General features: G+C 50.8%; 1 protein-coding gene across 7 annotated transcripts in view; it reads left to right on the top strand.

Annotated features, from left to right (window-relative positions):
• Nucleotides 1–22,273, top strand: part of CUX1 (cut like homeobox 1) — a 371,395-nt gene that overhangs the window by 73,699 nt on the left and 275,423 nt on the right. For all 7 annotated transcript variants that reach the window (XM_060032299.1, XM_060032300.1, XM_060032298.1 and 4 more), the window contains exon 2: nt 5,861–5,971. In XM_060032299.1, coding sequence (XP_059888282.1) covers nt 5,861–5,971 — 111 coding nt within the window. The remainder of the gene's footprint in view (nt 1–5,860; nt 5,972–22,273) is intronic.

Genomic DNA, 22,273 nt, shown 5'->3' with positions numbered 1-22,273 from the left:
TTAAGTGTCTGAAGGAACACTTGGGAGATATGGGGTCAGACTTGGTTCCCTGCCTAAACTTATAAAATAAGTGAGAACATTAACGTTTCCCTAGGGAATTCTGCAAGGTTCTCCTTGAAACAGAGACCATCATCTGTCCACACACCCGGGAGCAGGACAAAACGCACTTCCTGCAGGACCACGTGAGGGCTCTGCTGGGAATGAGGCATTCACAGGCTCTTATCAGTCCTTCAAAGCCCACGTGTCATTATAGGGGAAAAAATGAGATTTTAAAAGATAAATGTTTACTTTTTAGGAGTGGCCATTACATTTACGTGTACAGAATCCGTAAGATACAAAAGGGTAGACGGTGAAAGGACCTCCCCCCCCCCGCCCCGGCCCCCCGCCCATTCAGTTTCCTCCCCAGTATGAGGAATGGCACCAGGATCTTGAACCTGGGGAGCCTTCCAGAGCGATCTCGTGTATGAGCACAGTGTGTGTGTGCGCGCGCATGCTCACAGTGGATGTCCTGGTCAGTGTCTGTGACTTCTAACTGAACACAGTGTGTCCATTCTAGCCCCAGCCCCCTCTCAGCAGCCCTTTCACCACTTCTGTGCCCAAGCCAGCCTCCCCGGGGGGACCTGACCTGGGTCCTGCTCCATCTAAGCCCCCTTTCATGGTCTCTGACAGCAGCAGTCACAACCGGAAGTTGTACCGGGGATTCGGTGAGCCCAGACGAGGAGGAAGAGGTGCAGGGTGACCGGCGGACGCAGGCCGGCCCGTACACAGGCCCCAGCCGAGATGGGTGTCCTTCACGAAAACCTGGAGCCCCTTCTTGCTGGCAGTGTGTCCTGCCTTATCTAACCTCTGCCTGCTTTCGTTCCACCAGCCTGGTCCCCTCTGTCTTGTCGCTCTTCCACGCCTGCCTAGTTTCCTCGGCTGGACTGTGGGTACCTGGAGGTCAGGGTCAACTTCCAATTCACCTGTGCATCCCTGGAGCCCCCCTGGCTGAGTTGGGGATACTGGTGGCAGAATGCATTCTAGCCTGAGGTCAAGCGTGTGGCTCTGATGGGACAGAAAAACTCCCCTCGATGGAGCGCTCACCATGCCTCAAGGTGGACATGCATTGCCTTAGTTATCTCCCCAAACCACACAGGTTATAAAAGGGGTGGGGCCTGGAATCCAAACCAGGGTTCTCTAAGGGTCTCCAGATGTTCCGTGTAGGAGGCCAGGGAGGGGGTGACGGAAGGAGGCAGGTGGGTGGGCTTGGGCCTTTCACCCCTTTCTAGTCAGAGTAGCTTCCATTTGTCCAGCGATTCCATTGCAGGAAACGAAACAGAAAATGTTCCAAGGCCTTCTTCATGCAGAAACCGTGGCTGGCCTTCCCCTTTCTGCACAGGTGCTCTCTCTGCATTTTCCCTAATAAAGCCACTTTAAATTCTTATATAGGATTTGCCGTTAATTAGTTGACAGATAAGCCCTGAAGAAGCCAGGCCTGGCCTGGGGGCCTCAGGGAGAGAGGATCTCCCGGGAATTGTGGCAGCATTGCAGACACACACACACACACACACACGCACACACACACACACACACTCACTCACTCACTCACTCACTCACTCACTCACTCACTCACTTTAAAGGCGAGGGGTTCCAAACTGATCGTTGACTTTATTAAGAGACATGTTGTTTTCTTTGGGAGATGCTTCCCCCAAAGTTCCTTTTAAATGGGCAGCTGCATGGTCGCTTTTTACTTGTGTGTGTGTTTAGTGAGCCTTTAATACTCGGCTGAGAGGCTGGGGTTCAGGCAGAGAGAAGCTTCCAGTGTTGGGAGCTCTGCCCTCTGAGGATCTGTCAGAAATGGAGAGGAAGCATCGCAGAAATCAAAGCCAGTGAGGAAAACAGGATTGCAGCGTCCACAGCTCTTGGGGGCAGCTCCCCAGTTTCATGGGGTGAGGTGTCCAAAGCCAGAGGTCTTTCCCTGGACCTTGTCACCTCCTGACATCAGTCATCCCATGACGACTTTGAAAGAAAACCCCAGAGTTTCTGCAGCCAGGTGCCGTCCTTGCAAGATGCTTTGTCATTACCATTTCTAGCTCTTTCGGCCTAGTTGGAAATGCCCCCTGTTCAGAGCCCATGGGTCACCTGGGACCTGGTCGCCAGGTGTTTCCGGCAGGAGGACAGTTGTGAACAGTTCAGAGAGTGGGAAGGTTGGGGCTTGACTTGAGTGGTGTTTTCGACCAGTAGGCCACCTCCTACTCGTCTGTAAGCCCTGAGACTGGCCAGCGTGCAGCACGTTGTGCAAGAAACAGCTGTTGTTTTGACAAAGGACGCACTTGCCTCACTTTTTGAATCACCAGAGTGAGTCAGGGGTCATCTATCCCAGGCCTCTGTCCCTGGGCAGGTGGACACGGAGACCACGCACACGCATATATGGGGACACAGCATGTGAAATATGTTTGTGTAACTATACGCGTGTGCGTTTCGTTCACATTAGCAGTTTTTAAATATGTATAAAATTAATATATATTGCGACTTTTCCAATCAGGTAATTCATATACATAGCAGAATAGCCAAAAGATACCTGGAGAGCAAGTCCCCTCCCCCCCGGGCCTCCTCAGAGCCAAGCACAGTTTCAAGTTTCTCCACCTTTCTAGAGACAAGCAGAGCATATGCAAACATGTGTATAGATACTCTTTTAAACAATGTAGCGTTGGTTTGCACTTTGCTTGTTTTTGCTTAAATACATCTTGAATATCATCCCATCTCATATTGTGTGTATGTAGGATTGCATTTTTGCAAAATAATTCTTGAGCGGATATGCCGATACACTATGTGCTATTGCTGGACATTGAGGTTGGTTCTACGCTTTTTCTTGTTTGTTTGGGTTTTTTTTGTTCTTTGTTTTTAAATACATTTCATTTATTTATTTGTTTATTTAGGCTGCGTTGGGTCTTCGTTGCTGCGCGTGGGCTTTCTCTAGTTGTGGTGAGCGGGGGCTACTCTTCGTTGCGGTGCGGAGCGGGGGCTACTCTTGTTGCAGAGCACGGGCTCCAGGTGCGTGGGCTCAGTAGTTGTTGCTCGAGGGCTCTAGAGCACAGGCTCAGTAGTTGTGGCGCATGGGCTTAGTTGCTCCGCGGCATGTGGGATCTTCCCGGACCAGGGCTCGAACCCGTGGCGGGCAGATTCTTAACCACTGCACCACCAGGGACATCCCCTTTGTGAATTTTTAATGCCTTTCAGATGTGGGGCCTCTCTGTGCTCCTTGTTACATGTGACCAGTGACTCAGGGGCTGAGATTCTGTATTTTAGACCCCCACTGCCACTCCCCCGAAACGTTCAGTTCCCTTGTTAACGGATCATTATATGTGACATTTGGAGGATAGACTGGCTGGGTAGATAATAAAACAGTATTTGGCTTATGTTTCATAGCCATCTCCTGCCTTTGTGTTGTCCCCAGAGCCTTAGAAAGCCTTGATGTCCTCCAGGACTGAGACTGTGAGCCTTGAACCTGAGCAGCCAGACCCAGCGTGGCAGAGGCTCATGCTCGGTGGGTGGCGGCACCCGGTGCACTTCCGAGAGCCCTGTTGGTTTCTCACTCGGGCCTGCGTATGTCTGCACACATGGCGAAGGGGGTGTGGCATGCCCCCCGCGGCCCCCCACCACCTGGGTCCCTGCCTGCCATTAGCAGGTCACCTCGGGCGCCCTGGCCCTGCTACCCCGCGATAGGGGTGGGTCAGTTTCCCTTCCATCAAGCGACCTGTGCCAGGTTCAGCCGTCCGCAGTCAGGCTTTCTGATGGATCTGCCCACGGAACCCCTTGATGCCGGGCTGGGACAGACCTCAGAGTGAGAGGTGGGGGGACCGAGGGGCCCAGGGAGGCCCACAGACCGTGTGCTCTTCGACATCTCCTGCAGTGCTACCCCCACGGTCCCCGAGTTCTTCCCACTAGGTCTGGGACCCTGCAGTCGGCCGTGTGCCTCCAGCATCCAGCACCTGTCGGCAGAAGTCACCAGACACCCTCTGATTAAGGGACCCCTCCCCCGCCGCCCCCCCACCCCCACCCCGCCCCAGGCAGTAGGGTCTTCACTGAAAGCTCTTTGTTTTTCTCTAAGTTTTCTGCATCTGTGTGTGATTGGAACCAAACATCAACTTTACTTTTTTTGTCGTATTTCAATATTGGCTTTTTACCCCCTTTCTTGAAATCTCCTTTTATAACTTCTGCTGCTGCTGCTTAAATATAGATGTCTAAGTCCTCCTCCTTACCAGATTGTTTATATTTTTGAGAAGCCTTCTGCTTATCTGCGATTGCTCTCTCCTCTGTCTCCATCCCCACGCTGCCACATTGGTTTCAGTTGCTCTTTTTTTCCCCCCCTGCCTTCACTTGACTGGGATGTGTTTCAAATGTGGTCTATCAAAATGTGCAGTGTTTCCCTCTTTTCTGCAGTAGCTTTGACATCTGTTCTTGAATCCGAGCCCACGTTATTCTTTTGGACTTGCTTGCCCAAGAATTGCCGCAATGCCAGAAGCGCGGAGGGAGGGAGAGAGTGCGGTGTGGTGGCATCTCCCCCACCCCCTTGTTCCTCCCCCCAACCCCCCACCCCTTTAAAAACTCTCTGCCATTTCCAAGTTGACAGCACCCTAGATGTTTGTTCCAGCACTCCGCCGCCCCGTCTGGCAGCGGCCCACCCTGTAGCGGAACGAACGAAGTGCTCAGCAGCAGGGTTCGCAGACGCCTTTGGTTACTTCCGCCAAAAAGGAAGCCGGGTGGGTGGAGGGTGGGCGTAGAAGGCCTCTTGGCTTCCTGGATGTCTGTGCATGGATCTTCAGCTTGGAGTTTCCTCGCCTCCCTTAGCTCTGCTGGGCCTCGGGGCGACGGGCTGTACCACTGAGAAGCCACTTGGAGCCGCCGCTCGCATCCTAAGCAGAATGTGCCCGTGTGTGTCTTCAGTAGCCAAAGCCACCCAGCACGAGAATGCGACTCTCGGTGGCTTCGGGAATGTGTCCTTGCACTCCTGCTGTCCGCCCAGGACACCACCCTCCTGGGCCCATCTGCCGCAGGCTTGTTTCAAACGGAGCCTCTTGGCTTCTCCTCCCAGAGCTTCCAACGCTAGGACCCAGGTTCTCTGACGCTCCGCGTGCCGGTTTGTTGTGTGCGACAGGGGCCCACCCGCTCCTGTTGGTTCTCAGAGGCTCAGGGGCAAGTCTAGGGGTTGGGAGATAACACTGTTCCCAGGTGCCTCGCTTCCCAAGTTGACCCGGCGCTGGAGATCCTTATTCTTGGGACTTGCCTCTTAAGGTCCCTTTTGAAAACAACTGACAGGTCCTGAGCATGATGTCTGGCCTCTAGTAAGCCCACAATAAGTATCTGTTGAACAAAAGCAAATCAGATGTGACTACAGAAGATGCCAGGCCCAGAGAGTCAGACAGGATGCCCCGGGGAGCGGCCCGGAGTCAAGCAGCAGGACTGGGGCCCAGAGACGTGGCAGGAAAGACGCTCGTGAAGAGCAGAAGCGAGTGACTCTGGGGAGGGGTGGTGTTTGGGCACTGGGCTGACTCTGGTTTTAGCCAAGAAAAATGCATCTGCGTGTCCTGTCATGGGAGCAGTCACTTGTGGTGCGCCTGTCGATACCCAGCATGTCAAGCCGAGCGGGTTTGGTTTTTTCAAGCCAGTCAGTGCACGGGGGCGGATGGGAGCCTCCTGGTGGTGCCCCGGTCCCTTTCCGCTGGCCCCCAGCCCCTCCTGGGCCACGAGGTGGTGATCCCTGGAGCCACGGGCTCCCCCACCGCCCCGCCACCCGGTGCCCTGGTCGGGTGCAAATGTGCTCTCCTCCCGTACAAAGTGCAATTACAATCTCGCCTTCCCTTCTTGTTTCTCTCCGCAGAGGGAACTCGATGCCACCGCAACAGTATTGGCGAACCGGCAGGATGAAAGCGAGCAGTCGAGAAAGCGGCTCATCGAGCAGAGCCGAGAGTTCAAGAAGAACACCCCAGAGGTGAGCAGCGGCGTCTCCCTCCCCGGCTCTCGGGAGAGGGGGCGTCTTCCCGTCCCAGCGCGCGTTCGGAGGCTGTGTCGTGAGCACTTCATTCCTAGCAGACGGGCCGTCTGCTCCTTCCTTTCGGCTGCCCTTGGCCCCAACAGCGAGCCCCTGTGCGGGCTGGGGACCAGATTAAAGCCCGAGTGAATTCTAGATGCAGACGCTGAACCAGCTGGGGAGCCAGGGGCGGGACCCCAGCCCCACCATGCCGTGTGCTCATGTCTGTAGGCAGGACCTCACCCCGGGTCCTTAGGGAGCGTGAGTACAGGGACAGAGCCGGGTGGCAGGGCCTCAGAGGGGCACCTGCAGGCTGCACGCATCCAAGGATGCAGTGTGCCGACGCTTCTTGCGAAACAGACGTTTCGTCTGGTCTGGCCTTTTCCTTGCCTCTGTGTTTCCTGAAATATGCTTTAAAGGGCACTGGAAATGTGCACTTCGTGAGCTCCTGATTTTTCTTTTTTGGAAGTATGTGTTCAGAGGACAGTGTTTAGAGTGGCTGGGGCAGCCTTTTCCTGCCCTATTTTCTTGGTCCCTTGTTCCCTGAGTCCTTATCAAAGGCTTCAGAAGAAATAAAAAGACAGGAGAGTTTTACAGACAGTTGAGCAGACGTGAGGATTGCTTTCCGTGAGCTTCTGCCAGTTGGACCCACAGTGGTGCTTGTGCCAAGGGCTCGTACCCAGCCTCCTGCACCCTCCACTCAGGTGTGAGCACGTGGCGGGTGTTCAGAGCTTCAGCCCTGGCTGCCAGGCCTCCAGATTCTTCCATGGAGAACAAAGGAACAGGCCTGGAAGAAAAGCTGCTTTCTGGGAGGGATGCTTCTAACTTTTATAATAGTCCTGGAAAATGATGTGTGAATTGAATTTGCTTAAAAGTGGACCCATTTTAAGTGCTCCAGAGGAGCTTGCTGTTTAAGGGAGTGTTACTGTGAATCATTTGGGGAAACAAGTAATTAACCCGCTATTTTCAGAAAAAGTATTTTAGGAGAAAAAATCGTGGTAGTCCAGTGGAAAGAAATAAGGCTGTAGGGGCAGACCCACCTGAGTTTTAGGTTCATTGCTTACCCCCTCCACCCCACCCTGCCCTGAAACGTGGATCTTCCGTGTTGTATCAGGACCAGACACGCGGGTCAGAGTGATTCAGGCTTGGGGGTTGCTGTCCTCCGTGCCGCTGGGGTTGGGGGTGGACTGCTGGTCTCCACGTTCCACCTCGTCATGTCATGAGCAAAGGCAGGATCAGAGAAGGCAGTCGAGCGACAGGCCACCTTCCTCCTCTTGGGCTGCTCAGAGCAGACCTTCCCGGAGGGTCTCGCCGCGGGGTTTCTCGCGCTCTTGTCTTTGACTTTGTTTCACTAGACCAGCCCGGGTCAGGTGTGTCTCTCGAGCCACCTTCAGCGCTGATCTAGCAACTAGCTGTCACCGCTGTCCCGTGTTCTCACTGTCCTTCCCTTGGTGACCATATGTCCAGGGGTGGCCGTAGAAAAATCTAAGAAGGAGGCGGGGTCACGCTTCTGAGGCGTCAGGCAACAGCAGGTGAATACAATTCGTCCTGTGAGGAAGTGCGCTGAAGAGAACTGGATGCCTGGGTGTTCCTCTTGGGTCCCAAGGTCCTGTCAGCTAAAGGTGGTGCCGGGGAAGGGCGTGTCCCCTCCAGCCCCCTCGGGCTCAGCGACCGGGCCCGTCCCTCCATTGACATCTAAACAGGGCTCGTCGGCAGGAACTGGCCGCCGGCCCCCATCCATGGCCTCTGTTGAATCCCAAGCCAGTTACTTGATGAAACCTAGCCTCAAACTTTGCATTTTATCTCCTAATCCCAGTAAGTGGAAGAGGCTTGGGGAGGAGCAGCCTGGTGGGGAAGAGCCATTTGGGGCATTGCTTTCCGGGGCACGTTTTGCTTGTTTGTTCTTGATTTTTTTGGATTTTTTTTGGGGGGGGTGCTATAGGATATGGTGTTCTTGATTTTTTTTGTTTTTGGGGGGCGGGGCTGTAGGATGTGGGTTGGGAAATATCTCTGCAGGTTTTGCCAGGGCACGTTTTTAGACACCGTCTTCCACGGAGAAGGGGACGCAGAACCCCGCCTGGAAGGGATGGACGTTGCCATCCTGTTTGTCCCTGGCTCTGCCAGCTGGTCGGGGCTGGTGCCCTCTCGGGCTCCTCCTGTCACAGTCAGGAGGCCTCGCTGCGGCACACATTTCCAAGACGCGTGGAAGGGGGAAGCCGCTCACCGGCTGTTGCCCTGACGGCTCCCCTGCGTTTCCCAATCCCGGACCCATCCTTGAATTTGGTGTGGGGTTCCCATGGGAACTTGAGGCAAGACCCTGTAGAGAAGACAGGCTCACCTGTGCTGCCAGCCATCCGGCGCCTTCTGCAGATTTGAGACCTCTTAAGGCTGCAGTGGAGGTGGGGGTGGGTAGCTTCAGCGAGGTCCTCCGGGGTACATGATGGCGGGACTTAGGGGTCCTGTGGTATGGGGGTGTCTGGGGGCTCCGATGAGTGTGGGGCCCGGGACCCAGGTCAGGTATCGGGTCATCACCTTGTTTGGAGCTTCAGTCCAGAGGAGCCTGACCCGTCTGTGACATCAGTCATTTCTTCTGATTATTAAACAACTGAGGACAGATTAACACTTACTGTCGAGGGAACACTTCTGGAAATTGGACGTGTGAAGATGAAGGTTGCTTAGAACTTTGTTCTCAGGGGTAAAAAAAAAAAAGTTGGCTTGTTGATGGCGGGGGGCATCTCTGGGTGTGGACACAGACCAGCATCCTCACGCCTCACACAGTCAGCCGAGTGAGGACCGGGCTGGCAGGGCAGAGCCAGTGCCACTGGTCTTGCTGGCGTCACACCAAGTGCGTTGATTCTGGATGAAAACCCTGATGTCCCTCTTTGTTCTGGGAAAGGAGTCTGTTGAGTGTCGAGTAAGTCTGTTAGGCAGGTTCAGGCTTCAGGGGGCAGTCAGAGGTGAGTGAAGCCGTCTGCCGACAGGGAGTTTGTGTTTTCCTGGACTGGTGCTGCCCAAGGGCAGCTGGGAAAGCCCGGGTCCAGGGGTGGGTCAGTGCCCACCCCACCAGCCAGGAGCACACGAGGCACCGCGGAGGCCGGAGCCTTGAGGACTTTTTGCTTAGAATGCAGTTCTTTCAGCTTCAGTTTTGTGTCATTAATGAACACATTCCTAGTCAATTGATAGTCTTGCTTCTGTCCTTTTCAACTCAAGATTGTAGTTAATCTGAAGGAGATGCAGTTACTCTGCATATGAAGTTTCACGCCTTTCTTTGACTCAGAAAAGAGTCCCTTTCGAAGGAAGACGTTTTAAATTTGAATTCTGTGACTAAACATGCATTCCCTGTTGAGTTTATGATAATTGAACGTAAAAGACGGGGCGGGGTGGGGGGGGGTTCTAGGTTGTTTCACTCTTTGTATTTATTGCTGCAGGTGACTCACTGGCTGGTGTCATTGGGCAAGTGACTTAACCTCCCAAAGTCTCAGTTTCATCATCTGTAAAAAGTGTAATTGGCAGGGCCCAGCTCACAGGGTTGCTATGTGTGTAGTGTGTGTGTGTGTGTGTGTGTGTGGTATGTAGTGTGTGTAGTATGTAATGTGTGTGTAGTAAGTAGTGTGTGTGTGGGGGTGGAGAGCTCCACAGGCCCAGCACCGAGAGTCTAGTACGTGTTTGTTACCGAGCATTAACTTGGAAAACATACTACGAAACACATGAGATACAGTTGTCTTCTGCTCCTCAAAGCCAGTTCAAGGAACTTAAAAAAAAAAAACAACCCACAACAAATATAGGTTGTTCTCACCCAAAGTGTTCCAGAAGTTGGTGTGTAACAACAGGTAAGCATTTTACAAGTATTTTTGAGCACCTTCCACGTGCCAGATGGTTTGGCCCTGGGGATAAAATCCTATCCCCGTTCTTAAAAAGTTCCTTATATTCTTACCAAGCAAGTACACCATCCTGATAAGGCATGTTAAGTATAGGACAGTGTCTCTGGAATCTTCTGAACGCAGACTTTCCCCCAGAAGCACTCTTAGGTCAGTGCTGGTAAATTCCAAGCCGCGTGTGTCACAGTGATTCTTGCTGTAGGTGAGCAGGGCTGCTTTTTGAGCCTTGGTTCTCAACCTTTGAAGCATCGGGGAAGGACCTGCCCCCTGAGAAATGCACACGTTTGCACATAGTTTAGTTTCTTCTGGACCCTCTGAAACTCATCCAGCAGCCCCTGGCTTAATGCACAGCTGCAGGGCACGCTTTGGTGGTCTCAGTGGTCTCAGCGCACCACCCTGGGAGCTCTGTATGTGTCTCTCCCTTCACCTTCCTCCTAGTTGTGCCCAGACTGGGGGGTGGGGGGATGAAAGATGGGGGAAAGGGGCTGCGTGACAGATGAATGCTGAGGCCTTGACCTCTGGGCAGAGGCCACTGCGCTTCGGCCCCCGGGCTGGATTTTGGGGACCGGGAGGTGGTAGAGGAGCTGGGCCACCCCCGCTGATGCGGGGCCCTGCAGGCTGGCGGCAGGGGCAGGTGCCTCCACGCTGGCTGGCACATCCTCCCTGCCCGAGGCTGGTGAAGAGCATGGCTAGGCTGGCGGCAGCTTTCTTGAAGCTCTTGAAGCCAGAGCTGTGGGTTCAGTGCAGGCCCAAACCCTGTGCCTTTTGCTTTTCTGTTGCTTTGATCAGAGGGCCAGGGTGTGGGCGGGATTACCTTTGATGCCTCAGTGTTGATAAACCTAATGGCAGATTAGAGGACCAGGGATGTGGAGGGCCCTGCCCAGAACCCTCCTAGGGCACACGCGGCTCCTTACTCCTGGAAACTGAGTTACTTCCCATGGCGGGTGGGGATGGAGACAGGAACTGCAACGCTAGGGTTTCATGATTCTACCTAGGAATTGCTTTTTTTCTTGGCTTTCTGTTTGATTAACTTTTAAGTTTGCTCCTGGGACAAACGTTTGTCTTGACCACCATCTCACAGCTGCTGCTCGCCAGGCTGGGACTTGAAACCAGGCAGCCTGGCTCCTGAGTTGGTGCTTTTAGCTGCCTCCTCGATGCGCTGAGCATCTGGAGTGGTGCAGGCCCACAGAGTCAGGTCACGGGAGGTGTGCAGGGGGTGCTGTCCCAGCTCAGCGGCTCCAGCTATTTGAATATGATGCTCAACCATCAGAAGAAGGGTCTTCAGTGTTAGATTAGACTTGCTTCCAGACGGAGCACAAGGGATGGTTTTTGTTTTGTTGCCTTTCTTTTCAACAACAGAAGGACCATCCTTTATGGGGAGGAGGAAAGGAAAACCTCCGCCTGGAGATGCTGCAGTTTTATCATAGAACCATCTCTGGGCCTCATTTTTGTCCCGGCAGAGTGTCCAGCTCCTAACGCAGAATGTGTCTTAGGCACCTGACTGTCAGCCTTCGCTGGGTTAATCTATGCTTCTTATGAAAGGGGTCACATCTCTTCTGTGAGGTTTAAAACGCAGCTGCAATTCGGGAGCTCTCCTTGGTCATTTTTTTCCCCTGATGTATTTTTGCCTCAACATTTCTTGCTCTCTTGAGTGTTAATCCTCGTGACACCTGGTCCACCAGGCTCACATCCTGGGTCTGTTTCCCACATTTCTCCTGCGCAAACGCACGTGGCCTCTTTCTTCCGTCACCATCTCTCGCTCCCGTCGTGACAGACAGAGCTCAGTGCCCGCCCTGACCAGGGCTCGGCTCCCTGACCACCCTCGATCCCTGATGGGGAAGGTGGCCCTGGGCCTGGCACCACCCACAGCCTCACAGCCCCGCCTCCCGGGTCAGCAGGCCTGGCTCCGTGAAGGGAACGTTCTCTTTCCTGCTGACATAACCGCCTGTTCGCGGGCGTTCATTTCCTGAGCGCCAGAATCTTAATTTGCCCTCTCTGTCTCTGGCTGGAGTGTTTTTCTGATTTTTACATTCTTAGGAAACCGTTATAGAATAGTCAGGAGTCGTCTTGACATACAACTCGGGAAGCAATCTTGCACCACGGCTGAAATGAACTGGATTTGTGGATTTCTCCCCAACTCTGGCAGGTGGGGGCAGAGCGAGGGCGCCTTCTTTAAGTCCCCAGTCACTTTCTTATTGATCAGGATGGACTCCTTCTGAGTGAGATAAAAAGTCACGTGCCCCCAGCCCGTCTCCAGCACGCGTGAGCCAGCTGCTCCCCTTCTGCGGAGGTGAGGGGGACAGAAGGACGGAAAGACGCTGCAAACCTTGTGGCTCCTTTTGCGCTCCCTGTGAGAAAGGAGTCAGCAGGCTGGGGGAGGGAAGGAGGGGGCAGTAATATAGTTGTGGCCCGGGCCCAAATGCATTTAGTCACTGCCTCTACAGCCTTTATATAGACACTGCAGGGAGTGACTCAGCCTGGAAAAAGAGCGTCACTTAAAAATAAAGTTGCAACTCAGATGGACACGTCCTGCACAGGCTGCCTCCAGACGGCGTGGCTGGGGATTGGTGAGAAACCTGGGGTGGGGGTGGGTGTCTTTGCCCCACATGGCCCTGTAGGGGTCCCAGGCCGGTCAGGTGGCCAAGGTGAGGATGGTCCTTACAGCTGCATCGTGGAATTGGCATGAGGATTGAACGAGCTCACGAATGACTCCCCAAGCTTTTTAAACTATCAAACAGTGTTCAGACGTTCTTCGCTACAACTGGACATGCTTGCGTGTTGAGCAGTGACTGAATTCTTCGCTCTTCTCTTGTTTTCAAGAAATGGACAGACTGTGGAGGCCTGTGTGGCTTCAGGCACATGGGAGACTAGAAGTGCGAGCTTAGTTTTCCTGGTGCCTCACTGGACACGGGAATACGTTCATTGACGACCCACTGCACTGATTTGACAAATTGTGACCTTTTTTACTAGTTTAATCCCACTTTATTAAATACACATAATCATACAGAGCCCAAAGCCTGGAGGGTTAATCACCAAAATGCTAACCTTATATTATTTCTGTAGGGAGTAGGGGAGGGGTACAGGTGACATTCATTGTCTCCTTCCTGTTCTTCTATACTGTCAACAAATTGTGACTTTTTTTTAAACCATAACTAGGACTTTTTTTTTTTTTAAGTTTTATTGGAATACAGTCATGGTTTCTTGCTTTTTAAGTCTTATGTATTTATTTAGGCTGTGCAGGGTCTTCGTTGTGGTGCGCGGGCTTAATTGCGGTATGTAGGATCTTAGTTCCCAGACCAGGGATCAAACCCAGGACCCCTGCGTTGGGAGTGCGGAGTCTTAACTGTCGGACCACCAGGGAAGCCCTAACAAATTGTGACTTTTAAAGAGAAGGGCAGACCCGACGTGCCTCTAGGGACACGGGCCTTTCAGGAACGGTAGTGGTGGGGAGGAGGCCTGTAAGCTTGAAGACCGGGGGATGCAGGCGGACACCATCCAGGAACACGGACACCCCCAGGGCCCCGCAGACCACTCACATCGGGGACCCAGGAATCTAGACGCAGCCCCTCTGCTGAGTCTGCAGCTCTGGTACAATGACTTCCTCCCACTTCGGAAGGGGAAAGGCCTGTAGGCCGGAGCTGTGGCTCCACCCATCATGTGTACTGAACTGTGCACCTTGAGCACTATGGACGCTGGGTGACCATATTTACAGCATTAGATTAGGAATCTTTTCTTTACAAAACAGAATCTTTAAAATATATACTAACGCATGTGTGTGGAGTCTAGAAAAATGGTTCAGATGAACGTATTTGCAGGGCAGGAATAGAGACACAGACGTAGAGAACGGCCATGTAGACACAGTGGGGGAAGGAGAGGGTGGGATGCACTGGGAGATTAGGATTGACATAAACGCACTACCATGTGTAAAGTAGATAGCTAGTGGGAACCTGCTGTATAGCACAGGGAGCTCAGCTCAGTGCTCTGTGATGACCGAGGGGTGGGATGTGGGGCGGGATGGGAGGGAGGTCCAAGAGGGAGGGGATATATGTATAGGTATAGCTGATTCACTTCGTTGTACAGCAGAAACTGACGCGACATTGTAAAGCAACTATACTCCAATTTTAAAAAATGTTAACTGTACTGCTCTACAAGATTGATTTCTCAAACAGGCAGATAAAATTTTACTTAACACTTTAATTTTATTTTCTGTACAGAATTTTAAAAAAATTTCAAGAACTGCCTTTCTCTGGCAGTTCCTCAAAATGTTAAACACAGAATTACCCTATGACCCAGCACTTCCACTCCTAGGTATGTATCCAAAAGAATTGAAAACATGTCCACGCAAAGACTTGCATGTGAGTGTTTATAGCAGTGCTATTCAAGATAGTCAAAAAGTAGAAACAACCCAGGCGTCCATCAAGAGATGAATCAATCAACAAAATGTGACATAGCCATACGATGGAATATTATTCAGCTATAAAAAGGGACAGCATGTGATAATACAGATGAACTTTGAGTCACTTTGCTCAGTAAAAGAAGCTAGACACAAAATGCCACGTGATTGCGTTTCTATGAAATGTCCGTAATAGGCAAATCCGTAGAAGTAGGTTAGGAGTGGCCGGGGGATGGGGAGAGACTGCTAATGCTTGTGGGGTTTTTGGGGGGATGATGGAAACGCTCTGGAATTAGATAGTAGTGATGGTTGCACAACTTTGTGTATATGCCAAACACCACTGAACTGTACACTTTCTTTATTTTTATTTTTTTTTTGGCTGTGTCGGGCCTTCATTGCTGCACACGGGCTTTCTCTAGTTGTGAGCAGGGGCTACTCTTTGTTGCAGTGCGTGGGCTTCTCATTGCAGTGACTTCTCTTGTTCCGGAGCGTGGGCTCTAGGCACATGGGCTTCAGTAGTTGTGGCTCGCGGGCTCTAGGGCGCAGGCTCAGTAGTCGCGGTGCACGGGCTTAGTTGCTGCATGGCATGTCGGATCTTCCCGGACCAGGGCTCGAACCCGTGTCCCCTGCATCGGCAGGCGGACTCTCAACCACTGTGCCACCAGGGAAGCCCACACTTGTTCTCTCTTATCCTCTGAAGAAATTCCCTACATAGAAGGGTCTTGTGGATTTCATTTGGGCAGTGGCCAGCTTGGTTTGGAAAAGGCTGCTCCAATATTTGGCCAGATTATAAAGCCCAAATAATCAACTTGGGTGTTTAATCATTCCAGAATCACCCACCGTTAAGTTATAAGAAGACTTTAACTAGAAAAAGTTTAAAAATTAAAAGTGAACTTTTAACTGTTACCAATTAAACCCTTTAAGCCAGTTTATCAACCCAAGAGGTTATTTTCTGGTTTCTTCTGGGTCCCTAGGAGAGAAAACCTGCCTTGAGGGTGATAGATAGAGTAATGAATGCAACACAAATGTCATTCAGCCCCCAGTCGGTAATGGCTGGTGGCCACGTTATTCCCCCTCATTCCAGAGAGACCCTGCAGTGTGCTCCCAGGGCACCAAGGAGGCCTCTGGAGCAGAAGAGGGCTTAGCTCAGGCTCGGCCACATGGAGTGAGTCTAGCTCCATGGCTCAGTGGCATTGGAACAGAAACTTAACCTCAGTTCCTCCATCTGCAAAAGTATATTCTACTTACTTCAAGAGACCATGTTGAGGAACATGTGAGATTCCTGGGAAGTAAGTGGCCAGTCCTGGGCTGGAGTGGAGTGGACAAGCCAGTAAGTGGTGACCAGGATCTTTGGGCTAAGTTACCTTGACCAAGATCACCAGGCATTCTGGGACGCAGACCCCATGTGTATAAATGGAACTGACAATATCCCAGCTGCTGGGCAGGTGAAATGAATTCAATTGTAAGGAACATATAGTAGGTGCTCAATAAACACTTTTCTTCCTGCATTCTTTCCTCCCTCCCTTCCTTCCTTCCTTCTGAGCCCTCTCCTGGGCCAGGGGCCGTCTGAGGTTCTGAGATACAGCAAGACACCGAGAGAAGGTTCTGGCTCATGTGGGGAGTAGGCAGACAGTGACCACGTAAACAAGTGACACACAGGATAATTTCAGGTGGTGATAAGAATGAAAACAGGACAGTACGGCAGTGAGTATGGATGGGTGGAAGGATCTTCAGGAAGTTAGGACAGTTTCTTGAATCAAAAAATGGAAAATGACCTTTTGCACAGCTCCCTGCTGCTACCCTTGCTGAATTTGGGCAGATTGCTTAGCTGCGGGGTCCCTGTAATTTCTTTCAGCTAAACGCCTGATGGCCTGTGTTTGCTCTTACCACTTAGTGACTTTGAGACACCAGATTCGGTCCCTCTGCTTCCTAAGACCGGGAGCTTTTGCATTCGGATGTCAGAAAGTTCGGTCGGTAAACATTTGAGTTGGAGGGAGGCCTTGTTTTGTTTGACTGCCTTTGGCCCAGAAAAGTGAACTCGAAGGTAATCAATGAAGAGTTAATCTCTTGGTCTGTGTTGGTTACACAGGAAGCAGGCAGAACTGCTCCAGGAGCCCTGACCTGGGGGCCACGCGTGGCATCTGCAGAGCCCTCAGGACCCGCTTGCTTCCCGGGAGCGGCCTGTCCCAACTCACTCACTGAAATGTCGCAGGGCTGCCGTTCCCTTTCCTTCCTGAACCCGTGTGCCGCTTCCTCTGTGCGTCTAGCAGTTTTCAAAGGGCCATTTTAAGTATAACAGACAGATTCTCTGAGAGTTTAATAACTGTCAGAAGGAAAAGGCTGTAATTAGATGCATGTGGCATGGAAGTTTAGTCGAGACCACTCTGAGTTGTATAACCTCCAAGCCTCCATTTTCTTATCCAGAAAATGGGAGTGATGACAACTCTTGCAGGGTAATTATGAGTCAGACAGAACGCTGTAGACGGACCAGAGTAACCTTGGCAAATAGCGGGAGCTCAATAAATGGCCTGTTGAGTGTATGTTATAGGAATCGAATCTTTTAAAAGGAGAAATTGTGTTCACGAGTGAATTTGAAAGCTATAAATGAGCACTAAAATTAAAAAAAAACAAAACAAAACTCTTTTGGGGGGCAGGGGGGCCTCGCCGCTCAGCACGTGGGATCTTAGTTCCGACCAGGGATCAAACCTGTGCCCCCTGCAGTGGAAAACACGGGGTCCTAACCACTGGACCGCCAGGGAAGTCCCCACACACAAAAATACTCTTAAAGCATTAAGTAGATGTATAGGTCTATGAGCTATAGACCTAGTTTCTAGGGCAGACTTGAATAGATTCAGTTAAATTAAAATACACTCCTTCCATATGTGTCTAGATGGTCATTTTCTCTCCCTTTGCATTGGTGCTATTGTTCATGGAGTGGAAATATTTGCCTAAGCTCTCTCTTTGGAAGCTGTTCTTTGGGAGCAGCCCCGTAGCTTGTCTTTCTGGTCAATAACCTCAACCGAAGTACATTTTGGGTAGAGAATGTCATGCTACATAGGATGTAGTAATAACCCGGGTATAGACCGGAGCTCACAGCTCTTCTCAGTAAACATCCTTGTTGTGTGCAGTTTGTCAGGTATGATGGTTAAATGGGAAAGCCATAAAATTTGGTTGAAATTGTGGTGAACTGTTATTTATTAATATTTATCGAGTACTTACCAAGAGCCAAGCATTATGCTAAGTGCATCACGGTCACCCAAGGAGGTGGGTGTCCTTAGTGCCACTTTACAGAGTGCAAGCCAGCCGCCTCCCAGGCAGACAGACTCCCAAGAACGAGGCCATAACCATTGTGTCAGACTGCCCCCTTTTAGCTTCCAAAAGTCGATTTTTAGTCAGTTAATTGTAAGCGGTTTCTCTTCTGTTAGTTAAAAAAACAACCAAAAGAATATATATATATATATATATTTTTTTTTTTTTTTTTTTTGAGTATCGCTCTGAAGTGACATCCCCACTTAAAGGGTGTTGTATGTGCTGGGTGTGCGTTTTGCGGGATTATACCCAGGGAAGAGCGGTTAGGCTAAAATCTGACGTTTACTTGAAAACACTGGTTACCTTACGGGAGTTTTTATAACCCAAAGCACAGGAAAATCTCCCCTTCTGTTTTGAGATTTTTGTCAGTCAAGAAAGAGACAGATGACAGGTCCTGCTGACCCTGAGATCTGTTGTCTTAAGTTTTTCTTTCTTTGCCCAAGGCGGCTACGGGCGGGAATAGTTGGGGCTAATCATTGAACACTGGTTTGTTTTTTGTTTTTTTTGTTTTTTTTTTTGCCACGCCGTAAGGCATGCGGGATCCCAGTTCCCCGACCAGGGATTGAACCTGGGGCCACGGCAGTGGCAGCGTGGAGTCTCAACCACTGGATCGCCAGGGAAGTCCTGAACACTGATTATTAACTATTGTCGGGTCTTGGTTTTAACTTGAAAATGTAAGTTGCAGAAAATGTAAGTTGCAGAAAAAGTAATCTACAGGGAGCGTTATGCGCCTACCGTGCAGAGGGTGATAATTTTCTTTGTGGTCCAGTATTTTAGCAGGAAGACATTATGGTATTGTTGATACAGTTAAAAGGACAGTTGTATCGGGAACCAGGACACTTGGATCCTGATTCTGGTCCTGCCACTGACTGGGTTTGAAGGCTGAGCAGGCCAGGTCCCCTTTGTTGTTTGATGGCCGTGCAGCGTGGCCGAGATCCGAGGGCGCTGAGCTGGGCCCACTCCCTCCCCGTCCGGCCCACTCCTGTTCACCCTCCATGGGCTCAAGACTTCCGGGCTGCCCTTTCTTCTCAACAGGCCTCACCTACTTTACCTCTTGGGGTTTTTCTATCCAGAATTCATTCTGCACACAGCAGAACGTTATGGCGATCCCATTGTATGTGGTTGGGGTATACCCGGGCAGCTCTGTGTTGAGGACTCTGGTCACTGCAGGGACACAGCGGGAAGAGCTCATAACAACAGCTGACACTTACTGAGCACTTACTGTGTACCAAACACTGTTCTAAAGACTTTAACCATATTGGCTGATTTAACACACAGGATCCCTGTGAAACAGGTACAATATTTTTCTGCATTTCAACGAGAGGAAAACTGAGCCCCTTAGAGGAGGGAGGAGGTCCACTAGGGCGTCACAGCTCAGAAGCGGAGAAGCTGCCTGGAGGTTGGGAATGCAGGCCTGCTGGTGGCAGGTCTGAGGCCCCTGGGGTGGGATGGGTCCCCGGAGCCGCCTTCCCTGCCCCACGCAGCCCCCCACAGCCCCCCAGCAACTGCCTCCCTGGCAGCCAGACTCCCCAGCACAGTCCTGGGAGGGCACAGAGGCTGGACTACTTCTCACATGGGTAACTTGCATCCTGGGCCACTTCAGCTGCAGGGCCCCCCTTGGCGGTTCCCTACTTCACATTTAAAAGGTCACTGTTGTAGTTCCGAAGTCCAGTTGGGGCCCCAATTTCACCCCGTATTTATTCATCCGTTCACTGTCTCCGCACCGTTACCCAGAGCGTCTGCCGTCAGGTATCCTGAGATTGGACAGTTAGGACAGTTGTCTTCCTGGGGGACCCCCCCCGCCCCCCAGCCTTGGGGAGGCGGGGCAACCTCAGCTCCTAACACCTCCCACTCCGCCTTCAACGTCGTGTCACAAGAAGCTCTTGCATTTGTAAGGTACTGGGTAAATTTTAACCTGCAAACGTTTGGAGTCAAACAGACCCCGGCACACACATCTTCCAAGAACTTCTTGTGCGAGGGAGTGGCCCTTGGGTAGAAAGACCCAGAAGGTACGGCTGCCTTTGCCTCCCCTGGGTCCCACTCACAGGCCTCACACAGGATCTTACCTGCATGACATAGTTCTTTTATATGCAAAGCCGTGTGACCGGGTTTATTATTATTATTTTTTATATGAAGTATTTCTAGCATACCGAAAAGTATAAAAACAAAACACAGGTTTCTGTGCCCTTCATGACGACTGGAAAGATGTTAACGTTTCGTCCATTTGCTTCTGATGCCTCTTTTTCAAACAGAAATAAACTGTTACATTTGCAGCTAAAATTCCACCTCCCTGCCTTGCCCTCCTTTCTTCCTTAGATATAAATCCATCCTGAAACTGGTGTTTCATCCCTGTATGCTTTTTGCATTCATAGCAATGTTTATGCACTCATAAACAGTAGATATTGTTTTATATATATATATCTATTTTACTATTTACACACATGGTAGGCAGATGGTATCTTGCGATATCTGTATATATCCTCTGCCACCTGGTCTTTTAAAAATTCATTCCGCTGTGTGCGTGAGCCACAGATGATGTATCCACTGCCCTCCTGAGACGGCACGTGGATTTTTGGTTGTTGTTGACACTCTTTCTTTATTCTTATACCCGTCCTGGGGAGTGGGTTCAGGCATTTACCGAGGTGAACCCCCCAGAAGTGTGGTCCCCGGTCACAGCTTGGCCAGGTGGGTGTTGCCAGTTAGCTGCCCTCAGTGGCTACATGCTGTCCTGCCCCCCCCATCTCCCAGTACCTGTTCTGGCCACATCCTCATTGGGTTTTGCTATATTTCCTTATTTCTAACGTGGGAGAACATCCTTTTGTACAACGACTGGCCTATACAGTTTCCTCTTTTGTGTCTTAACGGCTTGTATCTTTTGCCCATTTTCCTTTCGGGCTGTTGGCTGTTTTCTTACCGACTTGTAGGAAATTTTAATACCCAGAATCTGGATCCTTTGTTGCGTGTGTACATGGCTGCTCTCTCCTCCTAGGCCGTGGCCTGTCTTTTCACTGTGTTTATGTTGTCCTCGGTCACATGGAAGATTTTAATTTTAATGCAGGTGGCTTTTATTTTTCCAGTTTTTGATGTAAAGTGTGGGTTTTTTAATCTTATTTCAGAAATTCTCCCTATGCTGATGTCATAAAAACAGTCTCTGGTGTTTTCCTTCAACAGCTTTTTACATCAGGCCTGTAAAGTATTGTGTGGATGGCGACTGGGTGAGGCTATAATTTTATCTTTGTCCGTTGAGGGCCCCTCGACGCGGAACCATTTACCGTGGAGTCCCCCTTTCCCGAGGGTTAACTTCTGCTCCTCTGCCAGGCACCACGCCCGCCCCTAGGCCCCCAGTCTGTCCAACCCAACACTGTCTGGATGATTATTACTATCTTATTGCCATGATTATTTCCATGCTGTTACTAAGTCTTGGCATCTAGTAGAGGAAGGCCCATCCTCATGGTTCTTCAAAACCATCTACACTGTGCTTCCGTATGACTGTTAGAATCATTTATTCGGTGCCATTTGAAAAATTCTCTCGGGATTTTTTTTTTTTTTTTTTTTTGCGGTACACAGGCCTCTCACTGCTGTGGCCTCTCCCGTTGCGGAGCACAGGCTCCGGACGCGCAGGCTCACATGTGGGATCCTCCCGGACCGGGGCACGAACCCGTGTCCCCTGCATCGGCAGGCGGACTCCCAACCACTGCGCCACCAGGGAAGCCCCCTCTCTCGGGATTTTTATTGGAAAAGTGTTGAATTTGTAGATTAATCTGGGGAGACTTTATACGGTGTTTAGAGTTTGCGTGGAATTACTCTAGACCTTATTCTTAGGTGGATTTCATTCCATGCCTGACTCCAGGGATCCATGAAAATGACACACGCTTAACTCACTCTGCTCGTCGTGTGGATCCAAAACAGTCAACACTGAAGGATTGATCATTGCAGCCTGGAGCCAGGCATAAAAATAAACCCCGCTCTGTTATCATAGGTGGCTGTGATTACGATCAGGCGAAAGGTCGGCTGTGGGCCTCCTCACATTGACAGTTTCCTTCAGAAGATTAAGTGGTTCTTCATTTTTGGCCCAGGTCATCAGTAGCTTAAAGCCATTACTGTCTATTGGCTGTTTGGTTTGTCTGAAATATGGGGCTGGGCTCAGCCTATTTCCCTGGGGTCAGGTGTGTTCACATAATCAAAGTGCCAGGACCCCATATCGTATGCGTGTGTGTGTGTGTGTACGTACACAAAGTAGCCTTCTCTGGGGAGGAATGCACAGCGCCAGGACGCAGAGATGCCCTTTTGTGCCTTTGCATTTTAAAATGTGCGTCCGTTATTAGTAGAGTGTTTTCGAGCTTACTTTTGAGGCAGGCTTGTTCAGCCACCGTCACATGTGCTTTGGAAAATGACCGTTTGTGATGCTGTCAACCACATGCAAACTGAAGAAAAATGAAGATGGCTTTTCTGTTGATGTGTGTTCAGGGGTTTTCATTAGCCCAATGCAGTTCCCATGACCTGTTCGGGGAAGGGTGAAAGCTTCTGTTTCCTTTCATTAAAAGTTGATGATGAGAATATTCTTATTTATTTTGTTTACGTATAAACAACCCATGAAAAGTATTCCATGTATATTCAGATGATTACTTTGCCACAGTAAAGGAAAAAAAAAATGCTGGTTCCAACAGTGACAGGAGACCAGAA

The sequence above is a fragment of the Delphinus delphis genome, chromosome 15 (assembly GCF_949987515.2).
Source record: "Delphinus delphis chromosome 15, mDelDel1.2, whole genome shotgun sequence".
Classification (NCBI taxonomy): Eukaryota; Metazoa; Chordata; class Mammalia; order Artiodactyla; family Delphinidae; genus Delphinus; species Delphinus delphis.
This window is presented reverse-complemented; position numbering and strand designations above follow the sequence as displayed.